Below are 19280 nucleotides of genomic sequence, written 5' to 3'. Positions count from 1 at the left end.
CCCCCCCCCCATCAACACCCATGTATGAGGGCTCAAACTTACATCCAGCCTGTTGCAGACTTTCAGGACACGCAGTGTGTTCTTGATGACATTCTCCAGGGGGGTGTTGCCGTGGCAACAAGTGATCCCCAGGATCTCCACGTCGGGGGCCGCAAGGGCCACCATGATGGCCAGAGCATCATCCACCCCGGTGTCCATATCAATGATTAACTTCATCCTGTGTTAAACAGGAAGCCACAGTTCACATGTGAAGCCTGGTGCTTTCTAATAATACACACAAAATCTATCACATCTTGCAGACAGTGCAACACTGTTCCTGATCGACCAAAGAGCTGCAGGCTAAGGAACAGGTTTTTCACATGCACAGTGTGGAATTTATTGCACACACACTAGTCTGCTTGTTTGTGAAACACAGGGATCATAAGGATAAGGATGAGGCATTTTTCAACACTTAACAAAAACAAACCTTTTTCTAAAGGCTTAAGAGCTCAGTGCAGTGTCTGATTTTTAATGATATATACAGCATTAATAAAGTTAGCAGTTACAACTTTATCAAGGAATATTTTTTCCTTGAAGGCAAGGAAAAAATATTCCCACCCATATTTTATGGGTGTAGAGTTTAAATATGTGCTGTGCATTATTGAGCAGAAATTTTCCTCCATTCAGCATAAAATAAATGATATATCTTTAAGAAATTTAGCATGGAAACACTGCACTGTGGGTTTAAAATCTATTTTTAATCAATGAAACATGAGCATGTCTTATGATCAAGTCTCCACAAGACTGAAGCAATTTTCAAACATTAACAAGAGTTGCACATTTGAAACATTTTCACATGATGCTTGTAAATGATGGAAATATGTTTCATGGTTTGAAAATGATCTGAAATGAGAGTAAAATGTGAAATCCTCACCTGGAGAACAGATCCGGACGGTGTTGACTGCTGGAAAGTGGAGAGGCGTCTGCTGACTGCTCTAACCTGAAAGTGCATCAGGCTGTTAAGCTTTCTGCAATTGTAGGAAAGGGTGTGGTGTTCACTGTGGCAGTCAAACAGTTAAGACCATATCTTCTCATAGTTCCTCAGCAATAGTTGTCTTATAATAAACAGAATTTAAAAACACAGCATGTGCAGAATGTCATTCTCTTTAATAGTAAAAAAAAAAGTAAAGAATAAACAGTACAAATGTTTTTGCTTCTATACACTGTTGAAGTTTGATTTGTTCACCATCAAAATACTAATATATTATGATATATTTTATTTGGCATGAATACAGAGCATGAACAGAGCTTTTGTTGAAGCCAGCCTGAACTCCATGTCCTTGTTTTAAACCAGTCCATTCAACCAGCGGTGAACATCACTGCTCTCTTCTCATTTGCTCGAATCTCCTGCATCTCGAGAGTCGAGTGTGGGCTTGGCCAGGTTGGCCCTGACCCGAGCCTGGTCCACAGCGTCCAGCAGGTTTTTGGAGTCGAGGGCGAGAGTGTGAGCGGCCGCCAGCATCTGCCGCTGGCACTCCTCCTTCAGCGACGTCACCGAGTTCTGCTGGGCCAGTCGCATCTTATTGATCAGCTCCCCTAAGTCCTTGTTCAGCAGTTTCTTGGTGCCCTCGATCTGAGACGGAGAGGAGACGATCACATGATACAGTTTGGATTTTCACCAAATAAAAAACTCCTGGATTTTAATAGTAGTTTAAACTGATTGTCATTCAGATTCTATGTCCACAGACCCCAGAAGCAATCACTGTCATTTACAGTAAACTCGGTAAACTCTTTAATACTGGGCTCTTCTGTGTAGAGAAAGAAATGAAACAGCTGATAACGCTCTGTTGACACCATGCATGTATGTACCCCGTCACAAACATGAGGACAGACAATGGTGAACGCAAAGAGAGAGGAAGTGAGGCCTCTACCTCTGTGGTGACCGAGCAGTGCAGAGAAGGCAGGATCTCATCGACACTTTGAATCAGGCTGCGGAGAGTGACGCCCACTGCCTGGAGGTGAAGGTGATCGAGGGGAAATAAGAGATCAAATATGGTGGATGATTATAAATATAGACATTAATGCATTCTTGAATTGACTGTGAAGATGATCCACCGGTTGCTGATGGACCTACTTTGACAGCGGTGGGATACTCGGAGGCGGGCAGTGTGTTGACATCATTCTTCAGCTGGACCACCTGCTTCACCATCAGCATGACGCTGGTGTAAACCTGATCACCCGATCGGTCCAGCTCGGCTGTGGGGCGAGTCTACGACACAAAGCAACACGCCGCGTCACTGAACGGCTCCGTTTCAGCTCTAAAAGTTAACAGCTGTACAACACGTGACTCAGCTCAGAGGTTACCTGTGTGACTGGAGGAGGCATCGGAGGCTTCTCTGGAGGACCTGACACACAGACGGAATATATCTGTCAAAAGTGGCTTTGTGGCTTAAACATTATGAGGGTAACAGGTTTAGAAAAATAATAGCTTGTTTGTGAAGGCCACCAGAATGAAATTAGGTCTCTGGACTCAAACTGGACTCACCATTTTCTGGGCTTTTTTCAGGAGGCTGCAAAGACAGAGAAGAACGTGTGAATTAATCAGTTTGAAAGGTTTTCAGTTACAAACTCCAGTTCCTGTTACAACTGTAAATTCACTTTCTATTTGTGGAGAAGATGAAAAAACTTTCTTTACTGTCTAACTGTTTTTACTCTTTACTGCCACCTTGTGGAGAAGAACCTAACTGCACAAATCTATAACGTCTCAGGTAGACTGGATTACCTTATATAGCCCCATTCAGGTGTTAATACTGGTTATTTATAGCATGAAAATCTTAAAAGTGCTTTAAATGTTGAATAATACATGAATAATGCTGAAGTTAAACCTTAAAAGAGGCAGAAAAATAAAGTAAACACGTGGCCAAACTACAGCTAAAAGACCATAGTACCATACTGAGCGTTTCCAGGTGTGACGGAATAAAAGAGGAATAAAAAGGACAGAGTACCTTGACAGGTGAATCCAGCCGCACGACGGGATCCTACAGAAAACACAAAAGCATCAGCGGCTGCGTTTGCACAATGTAGGAAACGTCGTTTCATTAAGACATTATAGCCACGTTACTGTGGGATGTTTGAACCTGTACACATGCTGAGATTTCATAACATTTAGTCATACGCATGTCATGGGCTTGCCAAAGATGTTTCCCTGGTGAGACATGTCACTCTGTCTCTTCTGTCATTTCTTCACAGGCTTTAGGCCACAAACTACTTCCTGTGTTGAGGAGTGAAAGGCATCTATGTTGAGGAGTGACAGGCATCTGTGTGTATGTGTGTGTGTGTGTGTGTGTGTGTGTGTTACCAGTTGTCTTTCTTCCTGCTCCAGCCACTGTTTATCCATCTGCATCTCTCTTCTTTGTCTTTGTAAAGTGTTCTCCACATGAGCTCTCTCTTTCTCCCACGCAGGCCTGGTATCCCTCTCTGGTGCCTACACACACACACACACACACACACACACACACACACACACACACACACACACACACACACATCCTTTAAATATACCTCTTATTTTCACACTTGATATGATTCCTTTATATAACTTAGTGGTCCATAGTTGTCTCCTTTTTGTGGTTTCCCTCAAGTATTAAGAAAGTCACATGAGTTTGTGGCTCAGTCGAATCAGCAAGATTTTCACACAATGACTTAAAACGTCCTGCCACAGCCGTCGCTGCGGAACATGACTCAGCAACAAACTTCCCTCTTGTGTTGGCAAACTTTTTATCATAAAGCAGACTATATTTATTTATTACTTACATCTAGTAAGTGCAATGCATGTACATGATGCACACTATAGTATATTTATGTCCGTATGCATGTCACTTAGTATGTGTGTGTGTGTGTGTGTGTGTGTGTGTGTGTGTGTGTGTGTGTGTGTGTGTGTGTGTGTTTGGACACCTGTTTGTGTGCAACCCGAGGAAGCGTGTTGCCTTGCACTCTGGATGGCTGGTGAGAGAGAGAGAAAGAGAAGGCAATAATTAAAAGTCTGTCAGTGTTGAGCCATCTGTATTCATTATTGTTCATCTGGCTCCTCCCCTTAACTTAACTGCTGGGGCCCACATTAAAAACCATTAGCCTAGCACATTTTTTTTTTTTTTTAAATTGTAACCGGCAACACAAAAAAAAAAAGGCGGCAACACAAACTGAACATGAACAGCTGAAAATAATTTATAGAGGTTACTGGTAAGTCTTCCAGTCACTAAATCTGCAGTCATTTTCACGCTTAGCTGCGGTGGCTGCACAAGATTCAGAATGTCTCTGCAAAGACAAGACACCACAAGGCTAGTTCTTGTCTTTAACCCTCATTGGTGTGACTGTGCAGATTTTAAGTTTATCTGACCATAGGGGCAGTAGCAGTTTCCAAGGTGCGGGTGGTACCTTGGGCGGAGGGTCTGTGTGGTTGGAGTTAAATGCTGGCGGGATGGCGTGCGACCTGTCCAACTTCACACCCCGCTCCCGCTCCAACTCCATCCTGTGGATCTCACTGTCAAATACACAGACAATCAGTTACAAATCACCATTTAAAGCTCTCATTCACCACCCGGACTGACTACACTGAGCTTGTTTTTTTTTTCACTTTCAATTATCTGACCTGAAATCCCAGCATGCAAAGCTGAAACAGCATATTTCAATTTGTGTGAGCGTGCACCTGAGGGAGCAGACGAGCTGGCTGAAGCTGGGCCGTGCCTGCGGCTCGTAGGCCCAGCAGCGGCTGAGCAGGGAGTAGATGGTGGGCGGACAGAGCTGCGGTTTGGGGAGTCGAGCTCCCGTCTCCAGCTGACTGATCACCTGCCCGTTCTCCAGCCAGAAGAACGGCTGCTGGGCCATGGAGAAGACCTCCCACACGCACACACCTGGTTGAAGGAGGGAAAGAGAAGGAAGAAAATATTAATAGCACAGTTCAATAGAATGCAATCCAGCACAACCCACAGCCTCTAGATTTATGATTCAACTCCTCTGACCCGGTCTCAGGGAAAAAAACACACACATCACTTTGAGTATCAGTCTCTACTCATGTTCAGACACAAGAAAAGATACAATCAAAAACTGCATGTAGAAGAGTTGGTTTCCTCACCGAACATCCAGACATCACTGGCTGTTGTGAAGCGTCTGAAGTTGATGGATTCGGGCGCCATCCATTTGATTGGTAATCGACTAATTGAGGCTGCAGAGGGAAGAGAAATGGACATCTGTCTTTACTTTTTATAAGTCGAACTTCTATTTCTCCAAAACCGAAAGAATAGAGGAGCGAGAATATGCTTGGATAAGTTTCCCCTCCTCTCATTTCAGAGCTGTAATGCTCTGAAATGTTCACCACAAACATCTGTGTGTGTGTGTGTGTGTGTGTGTGTGTGTGTGTGTGTGTGTGTGTGTGTGTGTGTGTGTACCTTTATAGTACTCTTGCTCGTCAATGTAGCGGGACAAGCCAAAGTCGCCGAGCTTGACGCATTCATGCGACGCCACCAACACATTTCTCACCGCTATATCTCTGCAGCATGCAGACAGAGAGGAAACCACACAGGAAAAAAAGATGAGGCAAAGAGCTGAAGGAACAGTTCTCACAGAAATAAAACATTATGCATGTAATTAGGTCAAATATTAAGTAGATATCTGCAGAACCTTGACACTTTATACCAAATAATAAGGTTAATTGTACCTGGTGCTCGTGTCAAACGCACTCTCTTTAGCTAAACATCTTTCTTTTCAGGCTGTGTTACCTGTGCACCATGTTGAGGCCCTCCAGGTACGCCAAGGCTTTGCAGATTTGCAGGCAGTAAACGATTAATGTTGCTCCACTCAGGACGTACTGCTGCTCCACGAGATACTGCCCCAGCTGACAGGGAAACAAAAACATCTACTGTTTCATTTTCATCTTCGAGGTATTTGCGCTCATTTTCTTATCAGTTTTTCTAGTTTCAACAATTCAAGGATTTAAAGGGGAGGTGTGTTCCCAACGCACAAAATAAAAGTGAGCCGGGAACTATTCATTCAGTGTTCAAAATATTCAACATGATTCCTTTGGAGCAAATGTACCTCTCCAAGCTCATACAGCTCCATGATGATCCAGACCGGATCGACCTCGCTGACTCCGATCAGACGCACGATGTGGGGATGATCCAGGTTTTTCATCAAGCCTTCAGCAGGAAGATCAGACCGTAACTTTTAGTCTCGATTTTATACTTTTCAGAGTGACATGTGTTTCTTTTTGTGTTTCCGGGTGATCAGCACCACTGGTGTAGCAACAGCGCTAGAGGCTTGTCCTCCAAACTATAATTAATATCAGTCAGTCAGACGAAACAGGAAGAGAGGAGGGACTGCAGCCATTTTGTGTACCAACATTGACCAGAGTGAACTTGAATCATTTGAATATCTGGCTCTTGATCTCAAAGCGGCATTACCAGTGCTCATGATTATATTACATCAACCACACTCACTATTGATATTAACCATATGAATATTAACTGCTCCTATAATCAGCGACCTCAGGTTGAACTCTGATGAAATCGAGGACTCACGTCCTCTCCTCTTAAACCTGAGGGCAGTGTTTGATACAGTTTTGATCAAGTTTAATAGCGCTGCCTTGTTCCATGATTACTCTCACTGTATTCGCTGCCAGCATCAGAGAGCACACTGTTTCCATAGTTACGCTGATGACACACAACTGTACATCTCTGCTGAGGCAAATGATGCTGCAGATCAGAAACCACCTGTCTTTTGGCAATAAATAAATGGATGAGCAATAATTTCTACATGGACAAAACGGAAATCCTGCCGTTTAATAATCTGGTGAAATTCACTCAAGCTGGCGTGTCATTCAGCTCTGGAGCAAAGATCATGTGAGAGCTTCTGTCTCATACTGAGACCACCGCAGCCTTGAGTCTGTGCTTGTTCACAAAGCCACAACCAAGCAACAGGAAATCAACTATAGTAACATTCTGACTGACGAAACATAAAAAACCCTGACATGTTCCAAACAGAGATAGTCCACTCTTCTATCATCACACTGCACTTTATTTCTTCTTGTTCCTGCTTTATATTTTCTATTAAAGCAGTGATCGATCCTATTTTTCATGTCTATAAATTCTGATGATTTCTGATTGATTTAACCTGTCAGAAGTTTTAAATTTCCCCTTTCTGCCAGGCTTTTGCAGTTGTGTCACACGTGTGTGTGTGACTGAGACGTGGATCAAAAGAAAGTGTTTTGAGGAAATAATCATGGCAGCGGCCTCGTACTCACCGGCCTCACTCAGAAACTTCTCCTTTACATCTGCTGAACAGTCCTTACATGTTTTGATGGCCACCTGGATCCTCTCCCCGGTCTGCAAACACACACACACACACACACACACACACACACACACACACACACACACACACACACACACACACACACGCATTACATTCACCATGACAGTCTTTAATGTTTGGTGTTATTTAGAATTACTTGTTTTCTTAGTGTGATATTTGGTCATGAACTGTGCTGATACGTAAACAATAGATGAACTCACTGGACTTTTATAAACTCCAACATGAACCTCCCCGAAGAATCCCTCGCCCAAGATCCGACCCACGGTCACGTCATCTCTGCATATCCTGTATTTGTCTGGAAACACACACACACACACACACACACACACACACACACACACACACACACACACACACACACACACAGAAAAAAAGGAAACAGAGACAATATTTGTTTAATGTACTGATGTTTTTGATGAAACTTTTTAACTATACCAGCAACTTAATCTTTGGAAAACTCAAATTGAAATTGTAAACGGGTGTACTCATGTACTCATTTTGACAACACTGTGCTGCATTCAGGTGCCTCAAGTAAACAAAGGCCTTGAAGTGCTAAAACCACGGGAACAAATGCAGGTGTACAGGTGAGCCACATGTTAAAACTTCTGCAGGTACTTCAGGGAAGAAAGAGCTTTATATACAACAACATGTTCGTGTTGATCGGGTCAAATGTTTTGGTTGAAACTGAAACTTGCGTCACAAAAAGTGCTTGTTCAGTCCAGGGTGAATTTTTCAGAGCAGTTTTGAAAGTTTTCTCCTTCCACCCTCTGTACAATAAAAAAATTCCACTTTTTCTAAAGTTGTCACATGTTGTAATGATTTTTCAACATGGTTCTTTCTCAAGGAGGAAGGAGAGCAAGATGATTTTGTTACTTTTAAAATGGACCTGTTTGTAATTAACTGATATTGATAGCAATGTGCTGCTGAGGGATATCAGGGTAAATCAATCTCTACTCACCAGCAGAGACTGCTTTGCCTTCTGGGATCTCAGCATAAATATCAGAGCCTGAAATTAGAGAAAGTGTTGAAATTGAAAGAAAGAAAAAAAAAAATCCTTCATTAAGTCATTATTGATTAGGCTAAAAATGAAACATTCAGGGGGCTGGAATAGAACCAAAAACACTATTAATATGCACCTTACATATCAGTGAATTTATAAATTGGTTATTAGACTTACTCAAACCTCTATCAGGACCTTTGGGGCCACCACTGGAAAAGAAATTTCAACTTTAAATCAAGCAGCCGATGACATTTCACCCACAAATCAGCCTGTTTGAAGTGCGCCACTTAAACAACTGTGACCTTTAGGTCAAAAACAGGCAAAAGATAAACATCTATCTATATATAGTACTCAAAAACTTTACCCATCAATTCACCAGCACAACGGAAAAAAGAAGTCAGAGTGTGTCATCTCCAGCGACATGTAGGAAACACTACTTTCCAATATGATTCATCACACGTACCATTTTGGGATGTCAGGAAGTTTCTGTCTTGCGTCTCTCCCTGTACAAACCAGATATTTTTCCTTTAGTTGTAGTTGTCAGTGCAACATGATTTATCTCAAAGGCCTAGAAAATCTACAGGAAGATGTCAGGTTTTTACTTGTACATCTCTGGACATTGTTCCTATCATTTTGTGATGTTTTAGTTACTAAGGGGAGGACGCGGCCTCATCGCTACGCAGCTTTATATTATTTTGCACCTGAAATTTGGTGTTTAATGTCGTCATAACCCAAACGTGCAAAAGTAAATCACAGGTAGTTCAATAACAGAAATGGCCCAGTGTGCAGCCAATCTTGGATAGATGAATATCTTTGGACTGGGATTGTTGCATTATTGATGTTGATGCATTATTGTTACTGTACCTTTGCTGGGTCTGATAATGAGTGAGCTCTCAGAGCTGCCGACCAGTCGACAGTAGCCGTCGATCAGGTCGGCCATGTTCTCTGCCACAGCCAGGGAGGAGGTTTTCACTGACAGCGGCTGGAAGGTTTAACACACACGGTACTGTGTCTTTGCTTCAACTTGAAAAGCTTTGCACCTTAACCCCAACTGACTACAAATGCAACTCAAAGTTCAGAGAGACATTTTTGAATGTGTGAAAAGTTCAGGGAGACAGTTCATCTGGTCCTGTTCACATAAAAAAAAAAAACATCCTCCAGAGGAAGTCACTGCAGCTGTTCCAAGTAGTTCTTTACCAAACTACTCATTGTCATTTTTTTTTTTTTTTTTACACTTTTTTGTGAGCATTAAACCAAAATTGTATGTAAACAAACAAAGCTGATCAGTTGCTGATGTAGCATCATATTATCATACAGACACAAGAGTGGTATTAATCTTCTAATCTAACCCTCAGCAGGAAAGTGATTAAGACTGTGCCAAAAACAGGAAGTGTACTGATACCTGCTTGGCTCCCTCTATGTGCACAGTGAGCAGAGCCTGACCGTCACTCTCTGCAGAGCAGGAGATGCTGTGCACCTGAGAGAAGGCTGCCACGGGCTGCAAAACACACAAAGATATAAAAGTTCCAAACAAAGAAGGAATAAATAGAGAAATATATCTTTTTGTCGTTTAAATTAAAAATCGACAAAAGCTGAGAGAGTTCAAGCTCACTTTTGAGTTCTCAGTTTGTTGACTGATGCCCTCAGGGCTGATGACCAGGTCTATTGTTATGCTCCAGCTGTGCTATAGACACAGGAAACACAAACATACACATCATGATAATATAGGGCCAATATTTGCTTCTTTTACATCTTAGAACGTGCACAGTAATAACACATGAACATGTCTGAGCAGAAGAATCATTCCAGACTTTACTCAAGGGTCTATAAAACTGTGGTGAGACCGGCCTCAGTCTGTCCTATAAAGGTCAGAGGTCAATGTCAAAGTGGTCAGAGGCATTTTCCGCCTTACAATCTTTTTGGAGTTTACTCCTCGTTTGTTTCTGTGGATCATCCCATTGTGATAAAACTCTCAGACACTCACCACCAGCTGGCAGGCGAATCTCTCCTGTGTGTAGCTGTAGCACTGAGCCAGAGTGGTGAAGAACTTGGCCACGCACTGGTCCTGGTTCAGAGCGGAGTAGCCCTGAAACGTCTGTTGGATCAGCCGACGCAACTGCTTAGACTAACACACACGCGCGCACACACACACACAAGGGAAGATTAACACAGGATTTAGGCAGAAAAAATTAAACATCGAAACAGTTGCCCTGCCTCCTTACCTTCATGCTATCAATCAGCTCTCTGGGGAAGAACAGGTCCAGCCCCACGTCCTTCCTAATGGAGGAGAGTCAGAACACCATCGTGACACAAGCTCTCATTTTCAAAAGCGCGCAGAGCCGGATAAGCAAAACTCCACACCAACAGTTCTGATCACCATTCAGGCCCTTTGGTTTCATACTCTCTCGCTGTAGAACAGGGTTGCTCATCCGCAGCTTATTGAGCGTCAGGCAATGTATGTAGCTGTATGCTAACCACAGACTGCAACTGTTCATGTCATTGTGCCTCTGCATTTATCACCAATCCGGCCACTTGGTACCAAATGTGGTTTTCCTCTTTGTGGCCTTTGCACAGTAGTTAGCTAGCTAAAAGACATAATGTTACAGTGAAATATGACAACATTTCAAAGATTTGTTTAACACCTTTGCATGGGCAAACAACAAAGGCTTGATGTAAATGGTAAATTGCCATTAGCCTAAATGGTGGACACTTACTCCAATAGCTCAAAGTTGGACTTTTTCTCCAGTCCGTTTGGATTCATGTCTTTGAAGTATCTCCTGTTAAATACATTAATAAACAAACTGTCATTTTTTTTGCGAAAACCTGCAGCAGTAACAGATGAGCATCCTTCTTTTTTGAGTTGGTTGTTGCACAGTACCTAATCTCCAGACAACCGAGCTGTAGAGCCATCCCATCACTGACTTTTGAGGCGTACTGCTGCATGTAATCACTTCGTACCTGTGGTGAAGCGCACACACACACACACACACACACACACACACACACACACACACAAACACACACACACACACAGTGTTCCAGTGACTGCAGCCGTTATAAACACTGACACCTAGAAACCTATTCCTGATTCTAAAACAAGTCCTTATCCAATATATATATATATAAAATCCTTATGGAAGAGCGAGACGGAGTCATACACTGGCACATCGCTGACCTGCTGGTAAAAGTAGAGCATGGTGGTTCTGTCGTTCTTGAATTTCTCCATGAAGTCTGACGGGATGTATCTGATCCTCAGGTCGTATCTGCACAAACAAACATCGCAGTTAGCTTTTCCCTTTTTCTACAGGAGGTGTGATGTCGCAAGAACGTGGGCCACCTGCTCGCCTGACCTCCACTCAGCCTCGAGGTGTTGCTGTTCATAGCGCTGGGTGAGCTCGGGCACCGGCAGGTCCGGGTGCAGCCAGTGGATCTCCGAGGACTTGAGGTGTTTGAGGAGGAGGCCGTAGCAGAGGTTGTGTTTTATCTCTGAACCCACACAGCCACTGGACAGCACCGCATTGATGACAGTCTGGGAGAGAGGTAAGACATTAATACGATCCTCTAAAAGCATGTGATGATTTTTTTTAAACGTGAGCAACAACATATGGATAAAAAACATATTGCAAATTACAGCATTCTGATCTTAATAAAAGGATCATCTACCTACTAAACATATTCAACAATGCCTCTGCAATTTTTCTTCCAGTATCTTAAATCTATAAAGGACTTCCTTGTTTTCTTTTCTTAGAGAGCAGTGTGAACAAGTACAGCAGAAAACATCAGAGTAAAGAACAGTAGTTGAGAAGAAACGAAAGGGAACAGTGAGTACACTAAGCTTATAGCAAAGTATTGTTAAGTACATCAGAGTACAGAAAGGTACATTAGAGTACAATAAAGTGTACAATTATAGAGTACAATTAAGTGCAGAGTATAACAAAGTACAGTATAGTCAAGTACGACTGAGTACAGTACGGTAGAATACAGCAGTAGAGTGGTGAGAAGTATAGTGGGGTCAAGTGAAGTAGATTTGTGGATAACATATTACAAAACAGCAAAGTACAGTACAGTGGAAAAGAGTAAAGTACAATAGCGTGTAGGACAGTTAATTACGGAAAAGTATAGTAGAGTTGAGCCAAGTAAAAGACATCAGAGTACAGTACAGTGGAGTACAATAATGTACAGTAGAGTACAGTAGCATAAAGTAGAGTAATAATAGAATATATTAGTGAGGTAGTAGAGTATGGTACAGTAGAGTATATAGTAGAGCACAGTTGAGTATAATAGTGTACAGTAGAGTATAGTTGTGTATAGTTGTGTGCATTATAGTAAAGTAAAAAGTAAAGTACAGTAGAGTAAAGCAGAGTAGAGTAAACAGTAGAGTACCCTGACGGTCCAGTTCTCCTGACATTTGACCAGTTTGAAGTTCTTGCCCAGGTTGGAGTTGTTGCTAAGGAAACACACTTTGATGATCTTCGCCGGGAGGATGCTATCCCTGGCCACAATCGCCGTGGGAGACGCATCCGAGGAATCTGAGCGGCTGATGGGAGACATGCTCCTCCAGGACAGGGTGTCGGTGTCTCCCGACATCACATTCACACACCCTACTGCACAGACACACACATTGCTGTCGCACCTACACACTCACTTCACTCTCTCTCATACAGTCGCATACACGAAGGGATGCATTGAAGCTGGGGGACAGACGAGAGGTGGACACAACAATCACAATCATTGTGTGTTGGATGTGAAGAATTTAGAGAACATTCATTCGTCAGTAAACGATTCAACTCCTGCCGCGATCACTCTGTACTCACCCGTCTTGCACGAGCTCCACAGCTCAACACGTGAAATATACTGTCAGGCTTTATAACTGAAAACAAGACGACGCCAGCAACAAACTGCACTCGTATTACTTTTATAAGGATTCGTATCTTTGGTCTTCTTTAACAGGCGAACCCAGCAGACTTATCAAGCGTCCTAAAGAAGAGCCTCATCAGTATGTAAAAGAGGAAATGATACTCGCAGGCAAAGAAAAAAAAAAGGAAGTTGAACAGCAGCAACCAGAAAAACTTACAGAACTGATGAAACCGTCGCGTCACCCCCTATCTCGCATGCAATGGCACAGTCCAGCGCCAAAACCACAAACCACCCCCGCTGTGTAAAAAGGGGGCACGGCCTACAGCGCGCTCACTTCCCTTTCTAAAAGTTTTGATGAAGAAACGGGCTGCACAGGTGTAAAGGGTGATTTTTGGTCTGAGGAAGTTATTATAGAAGTGTTGCAGTATTTGTATAAGAACTTTTCTCAGAAGAAAATGAAAATCTAGTTAACATGTAGATAGGGTTTGGAAATTTTGCACCATCAACAGGTGGTGATTTATGTTTTCTCACCCACACTAGGATTGCTCTACAGATGCTGGCGGGTTGGTGGAGATCAAAATAGCTCGACAACTGCTGGAAAAATTACTATGAAATTTTGGACAGACACTCATGATACCTGTACCTTTTCTTGTCTTCTTTCCTCATCTCTTCATGTCCCTGTTCTTCTTTAATAGTTTCTCCTCTGTTAAAATAAATGGGAGACAAAAGGGAGTGATATTCAAAAATTAACAGATAACCGCACTTCATAAAATCTGGTAACATTAGATTAATGCATAATTACCTTTTACATGAGGGAATTCACACATGGTTTGCCCTCCCACCTCCCCTCCTCTCCTCTCCCCTCGCCTCCTCTCCACCCACCTCCCCTCCTCTCCTCTCCCCTCGCCTCCTCTCCACCCAGCTCCCCTCCTCTCTAAAAGAAAAATGAGACAACAGGTTGTAGTTAAAATCAGGTAAACAGAGGCGTAATTTATCACAGCTAGAAATCTGATCATAAAATTACATATTACCTTTTATATGAGAGGGATCACACATGGTTTGCCCTCCCACTTCCTCTCCACTCCTCTCCCCTCGCCTCCTCTTTCTCTTAAAAGAAAAATGAAGACAAGCAGGTTGTAGTTACAACTTTAGAAATCAGGTAAACAAAGGTGTAATTTATCAATTTTGAAATCTGATAATAAAATGAAATATTTACCTGTTATATGAGAGTAATCACACATGGTTTGCCCTCCCACCTCCTCTCCTCCTCCTCCTCCCACATCCTCTCCTCTCCTCTCCTCTCCTCCTCTGTAAGGAAAAATGAAGACAAGTAGGTTGTTGTTAAAATCATGTAAACAGAGGCGTAATTTATCACAGCTTGAAATCTGATAACAGAATGAGATATAACCTTTTATATGAGAGGGATCACACATGGTTTGCCCTCCCACCTCCTCTCCTCCTCCTCCCACATCCTCTCCTCTCCTCCTCTGTAAAGGAAAAATGAAGACAAGCAGGTTGTAGTTAAAATACTGTAAACAAAAGTGTAATTTATCACAGCTAGAAATCTGTAAATAGAATAAAATATTTACCTTTTATATGAGAGGGATTGCACATGGTTTGCCCTCCCACCTCCTCTCCTCTCCTCCTCTCCCCTCTCCTCTCCTCTCAAAGAAAGATGAAGACAAGCAGGTTACAAATTTAAGTCAGGTAAACACACGTGTAATTTATCAAGCTTGAAATCTGATAATAAAATGAAAGTTGCATCTTACCTTTTCCTTTCTCTCCCATTCTTCTCCTCCTTCCATAATCTACACTAAACATCATCTAAACACTACCTCCATTACTTTGGTCGTTTCAATTACCCAGTTTGGACCCCTGTAACAGCTGCAACATGTTTCTTAACCATGTTGTTGTTACTATCACACCTTCTCCCACTACATCCCCCTTTTTCTAAATTGTGGACCCCTGCGCTGAGGTCCTCGTCACTGCAGACTCCTGTTGGTCGAGGGTGGGCGTCGACAGACATATGAACCCCCTTGACATGGTGCCGCCATCCTTTTATTTCTCTGTCACAGAGGAGCTTCACTGGGGGGTCGAAACACGTTGGAGGTTCACGCTACCCCCCCCAGATCAGACTCTCTCCGTGCAGACACCCTGCCTGAGTCATGGTGCAGCAACAAGAACGCGATTCTCACCAGAGCAAGGTAACCTTTAATCTAATGTAATATCATGTAATTCAAGCAATTCAATTCAAATACATTCAGAACAAAGTAATTCAATCAAAATTAATTTAAAGAAATTTGAATAAAATCAGTTCAATTCAATTCAAATAAATTATGTACAAGGTGATTCAAATAAATTCAATTCAAATACATTTCATTCAAATAAATTCAAAGTGATTCAAATAAACTGATTCAAATAAATCTAAAAGTTATTCAAAGAAATTGATTCAAAGAAATTCAAAGTGATTCCAATAAATTCAATTCAAATGACTTCAAAGAAATTAAAATAAACCCAATTCAAAGAAATTCAGTTCAAATGAACTCCAATCAATAAAGAAATAAAGAAGTCAAATTCAAGTTGAGGGGCAGAAGCGCTTACCTGGAGGCTTACCTTCAGGTTCAGCGGCTCTCTTGCGGCCCCTGCTCTCCATCAAAAGCCTCAGGTTCTTTACCCACCTCGGCTCACTGGACGGCTCCGGGGTTTCAGGGGGGCACGCCAACGGCTCACTGGCTGTCAGGGGTTGGTTGAAGGAGCTCCTCCTCACCTGCTTCCTCAGGACGATCTTCGTTGGATGTTGTGATGCCACAAGAGCCCAGTCCTTAAGCGGAGAGCTCTGGGGGGACCTAGGGCAGATGCTAGGGGAAAAGCTAGAGGAGGAGCGAGAGGAAGAGCGAGAGGAAGAGCAAGAGGAAGAGTGAGAGGAGGAGCTAGAGGAAGAGCGAGAGGAGGAGCTAGAAGAAGAACGAGAGGAGGAGCTAGAAGAAGAGCGAGAGGAGGAGCTAGAAGAAGAGCGAGAGGAGGAGCTAGAGGAAGAGCGAGAGGAGGAGCTAGAAGAAGAGCGAGAGGAGGAGCTAGAGGAAGAACGAGAGGAGGAGCTAGAGGAAGAGCGAGAGGAGCAAGTGAAGGTACCAGGTGTGGGGCCAGGTGGGGAGCCACTGTGGGAGGCTGGCCCTGGGCCCTGACGGAGGATGAGCCGTGGGATGGTTTGCCCGCTGGGGTTTGGAACCAGGGCCGTTGTCCAGGTGTAGCGTTGCGCCATCTGAAGGTGGAAATAAATGCAACCTTTAGGCCTCTGTTCCACATCACATTAACAAACCATGAACTGTTTTATCATAATAACTTAATGGAAAAGACATCACATCATTGAATTAAAATAACCACAATGCATTAATGCTCAAAAATAATGGTCATCAGCCACAAGTGGTAATTAGAGGACGCTGGCAACAAACACAAAATCATAAGAGGCGCCATACTTCCTGTTACAAGTCAGTGAATCATCAAAATGATTCTGCTGTTATTTACCAGTTAAATAGTTGCATAATGTGGCTTACATGTTAACGGTAAACTGAGAACATTCAGTCAGAATCTACTGATAAAAAAGATTTATTGTGTATTATTAATGATAAATAAGCATATGAAGTATTAGGCTGTAGTTCGTAATGATGGAGACACAGCACCTGGATTAAATTTCAAAGCCTTATCATTGCCCCAATGAATATCTGAACTTTTACCCAAAACTGCAAATATCACTTTACTTGAATAATTCATGCACTTACAGCCAAATCCTGATTACCAACTGGGCAAAGTGGGCAATTGCCCAGGGGCCCCTAAAGCCCCATGTGTACCTATAAGCATAGGTCATTCAAATGAGTTTTAAATACTGTTGTAACTACATGTATTACTCATGACATACAGCTCCAAGAGGTTAAACGATATGGAAATGTTAGTTTTATTTGTATTTTATCATATTTAAGAGTTTAAGGTGATTTCATGGTGATGTATGATTATGAAACGAACTAAGAAAGCAGCTTTTGCTCTCCTTATTCAAACTTCAGTCAGCACAGTCAAACGTCAGTCCCATTTGATTAATTTGCACAAGTAAGTGAAAATATTGCCAATATTGGCATTTGCATTAGTGAATGTTGAAGGTTCTGCAAGTCTCAACAGCAAAATACATTGAAAACAACATGGGTTCAAATTGTGTTAAAATCTCACGTCTGTCTTTTAAAAAGTCCTGTTGTCAGTGAAAGTCGGTCGTTAGTCGAGGTTCAGGTGCAAAAATCCGCAAGTCGATGTCTCTTTGTCAAAGAAATCGTCGAGTGAAAGTGCAAAACTGACTTTTTTTTTTTTTTAACCGACTGTTGTAAGGCTGTTTATTTTCAAACGAGGGTCTGATCTAAAAGATGCACCTGGAAACCAAACATGGCAACCATGGAACGCTCAGGTGTGTTCTAATAACATGACGTTTCTGACAGTCACATCTTACCTGCACAGGTTCCCCCCCCCCAACATGGCGATGTGCGGACAGAAAGGAGAGAGCTCAAGCCAATAATTAACTATACAGAACTCCTCCCTGTCTGCTGTAAAAGGTTAGGGGTCACTCCTCAGTGCGGCTGTACGTGCGGCTTTGCGACAGTTTCACAGAAAGTGCGTATCAAAGATACATTAACCTGTTATAGGGGCAAAAATGTTGCTTAGGCTATATGCTCTTGCCTCCATGTTCCCATTAACCCACCCAGTCCTGCTCATAGACATATATACATATATATGTCTATATTATTATAAGATGGAATAATACCGTTTGTTTTGGTTTGTGACAGTTTGATTAAATCCAGCTTTACTAGGGATATGCAACATGTGAGCATAATTTAAAGTAAACAACACCAGAAACAAGGTCTGGATACTGAAATATCATGAATTCATGCATGATATTTATAGTACTTAGATTAATATCTAATGAATCATCAAAGTATTTTATTCACCTCATGCATATTTTTTATCAACTATTACTATAAATAAAGTATCTATCTATCTATCTATCTATCTGTCTTTTTGTCCTCTTTCATTTTCATATTGGCTAATTGCATGTCTGCACACACAGGATAGCATCTTTGAGAGTGTTGCTGAGCTTTTGAGCTGTGCAATCTGCCTTCATACCAACCTGCCACATTTGCAACTTAAGATGACTTGGCATGAGTGGGTGCGTGTGAGAATTTGTTCCCATATGTTGATGTGTGACAGTAACTGCCAAAAAACTCCCCCACAAAATACTAAAATAGTTTGATACTATTTGCTGTCTAATTTTCCCAGTGACACTATAATGCTACCAGTTTGCAGGATTATGCAGATATACTGTGTATATTGGATGTCTAGATTGGTTTTCAAATGGATTGGGATGTGATCACTGTGAAGCGCCACATCCTTTTCATCAAACTATTCACTGAACCATCCAGTAGCCCTGTCACACACACCGACTTCAAGCGTTCAAACTGACAAACAAACATCAATCAAAACATATGTGAAAAGGACACCAGGTGTCACAGTTGCTGCAGTTGAGATTATTTATATTGAGTATATTGACTCTTGTCTTGTCACAGTGACGGGACCAGCACAGATGCAGCATCATTGCAGGCTGACTTTTTTTTTACAGGGTTGAACAGTGAGACCTAGATGTTACATTTACTGTCATGAGCAGCCATTTTGTTATTATTGAATTCTGGGTGGAAATTATTGTAATTATCATATACCATTATTATATTCATGGTCTACTTGCTTGCATTAAAGAGAGACTTCACACATAAAAGTGACACCAAACTTCATATGAATGCTGAGTGTGACATCCTGTTGTGCATTTCACACCCTCCACCCAGCCCTGATGCCTCCATGAAGCAGGCACAGTTCATTGTTAAGCATTTTACTAATTTGATGTGTATAAATAAAGCTGCACTAAAGAAGAATAGAAACATGGTGCAGAGATAGTCTCAAGCCATCAAAGCATTCTGTTTTCGTGAGGGAAAGCCCAGACACCACGGGCACCATCTTGCAGGTCATATTATTAGTCTTTATTATCATTAAT

The 19280-nt window shown here is 42.2% G+C and overlaps 2 protein-coding genes across 2 annotated transcripts in view; both read right to left on the bottom strand.

Annotated features, from left to right (window-relative positions):
* LOC111665303 (inosine-uridine preferring nucleoside hydrolase-like) overlaps window positions 1-1038 on the bottom strand; it is a 2806-nt gene extending 1768 nt beyond the window's left edge. The window contains exons 1-2 of the mRNA XM_023420254.2: window positions 914-1038; window positions 43-217 (exon numbers count right to left, since the gene is read on the bottom strand). Of these exons, the coding sequence (XP_023276022.1) occupies window positions 43-216 (174 nt within the window). The 5' untranslated portion in view covers window position 217; window positions 914-1038. The remainder of the gene's footprint in view (window positions 1-42; window positions 218-913) is intronic.
* Window positions 1039-1127: 89 nt separating this feature from the next.
* LOC111665302 (protein-tyrosine kinase 2-beta-like) lies at window positions 1128-13370 on the bottom strand. Its single transcript, XM_023420253.2, has 30 exons — window positions 13159-13370; window positions 12728-13035; window positions 11695-11873; window positions 11520-11607; window positions 11223-11302; window positions 11059-11121; window positions 10567-10621; window positions 10329-10469; window positions 9957-10028; window positions 9747-9842; window positions 9209-9326; window positions 8808-8847; window positions 8522-8553; window positions 8303-8350; window positions 7545-7639; window positions 7274-7355; window positions 6070-6170; window positions 5754-5869; window positions 5424-5524; window positions 5111-5200; window positions 4685-4889; window positions 4414-4519; window positions 3934-3981; window positions 3338-3463; window positions 2985-3017; window positions 2525-2549; window positions 2344-2384; window positions 2114-2248; window positions 1911-1991; window positions 1128-1612 (listed from the first exon to the last, which is right to left on the bottom strand). Exons 2-30 carry the CDS (start codon window positions 12929-12931, stop codon window positions 1370-1372), a joined length of 2844 nt encoding a protein of 947 aa, XP_023276021.1. The 5' UTR covers window positions 12932-13035; window positions 13159-13370; the 3' UTR covers window positions 1128-1369.
* Window positions 13371-19280: the final 5910 nt, after the last annotated feature.

The sequence above is a fragment of the Seriola lalandi genome, unplaced genomic scaffold, assembly GCF_002814215.2.
Source record: "Seriola lalandi dorsalis isolate HSWRI2012SDOR001 ecotype SW California unplaced genomic scaffold, Sedor1 jcf7180002054630, whole genome shotgun sequence".
Taxonomy (NCBI): Eukaryota; Metazoa; Chordata; class Actinopteri; order Carangiformes; family Carangidae; genus Seriola; species Seriola lalandi.
The sequence above is the reverse complement of the archived record's forward strand: the minus strand, read 5'-3'. Positions and strand labels throughout refer to the sequence as shown.

Bases quoted from the DNA above. Each gene is read 5' to 3' on its own strand.
- LOC111665302 (XM_023420253.2), bottom strand. From the start codon at position 12,931: ATGTCGGGAGACACCGACACCCTGTCCTGGAGGAGCATGTCTCCCATC. The intron at 10,470-10,566 runs GTAAGGAGGCAG...CGTGTGTGTTAG, and splicing joins AGCTGATTGATAGCATGAAG to TCTAAGCAGTTGCGTCGGCT. The intron at 1,992-2,113 runs GTAGGTCCATCA...CTTCACCTCCAG, and splicing joins AGTATCCCACCGCTGTCAAA to GCAGTGGGCGTCACTCTCCG.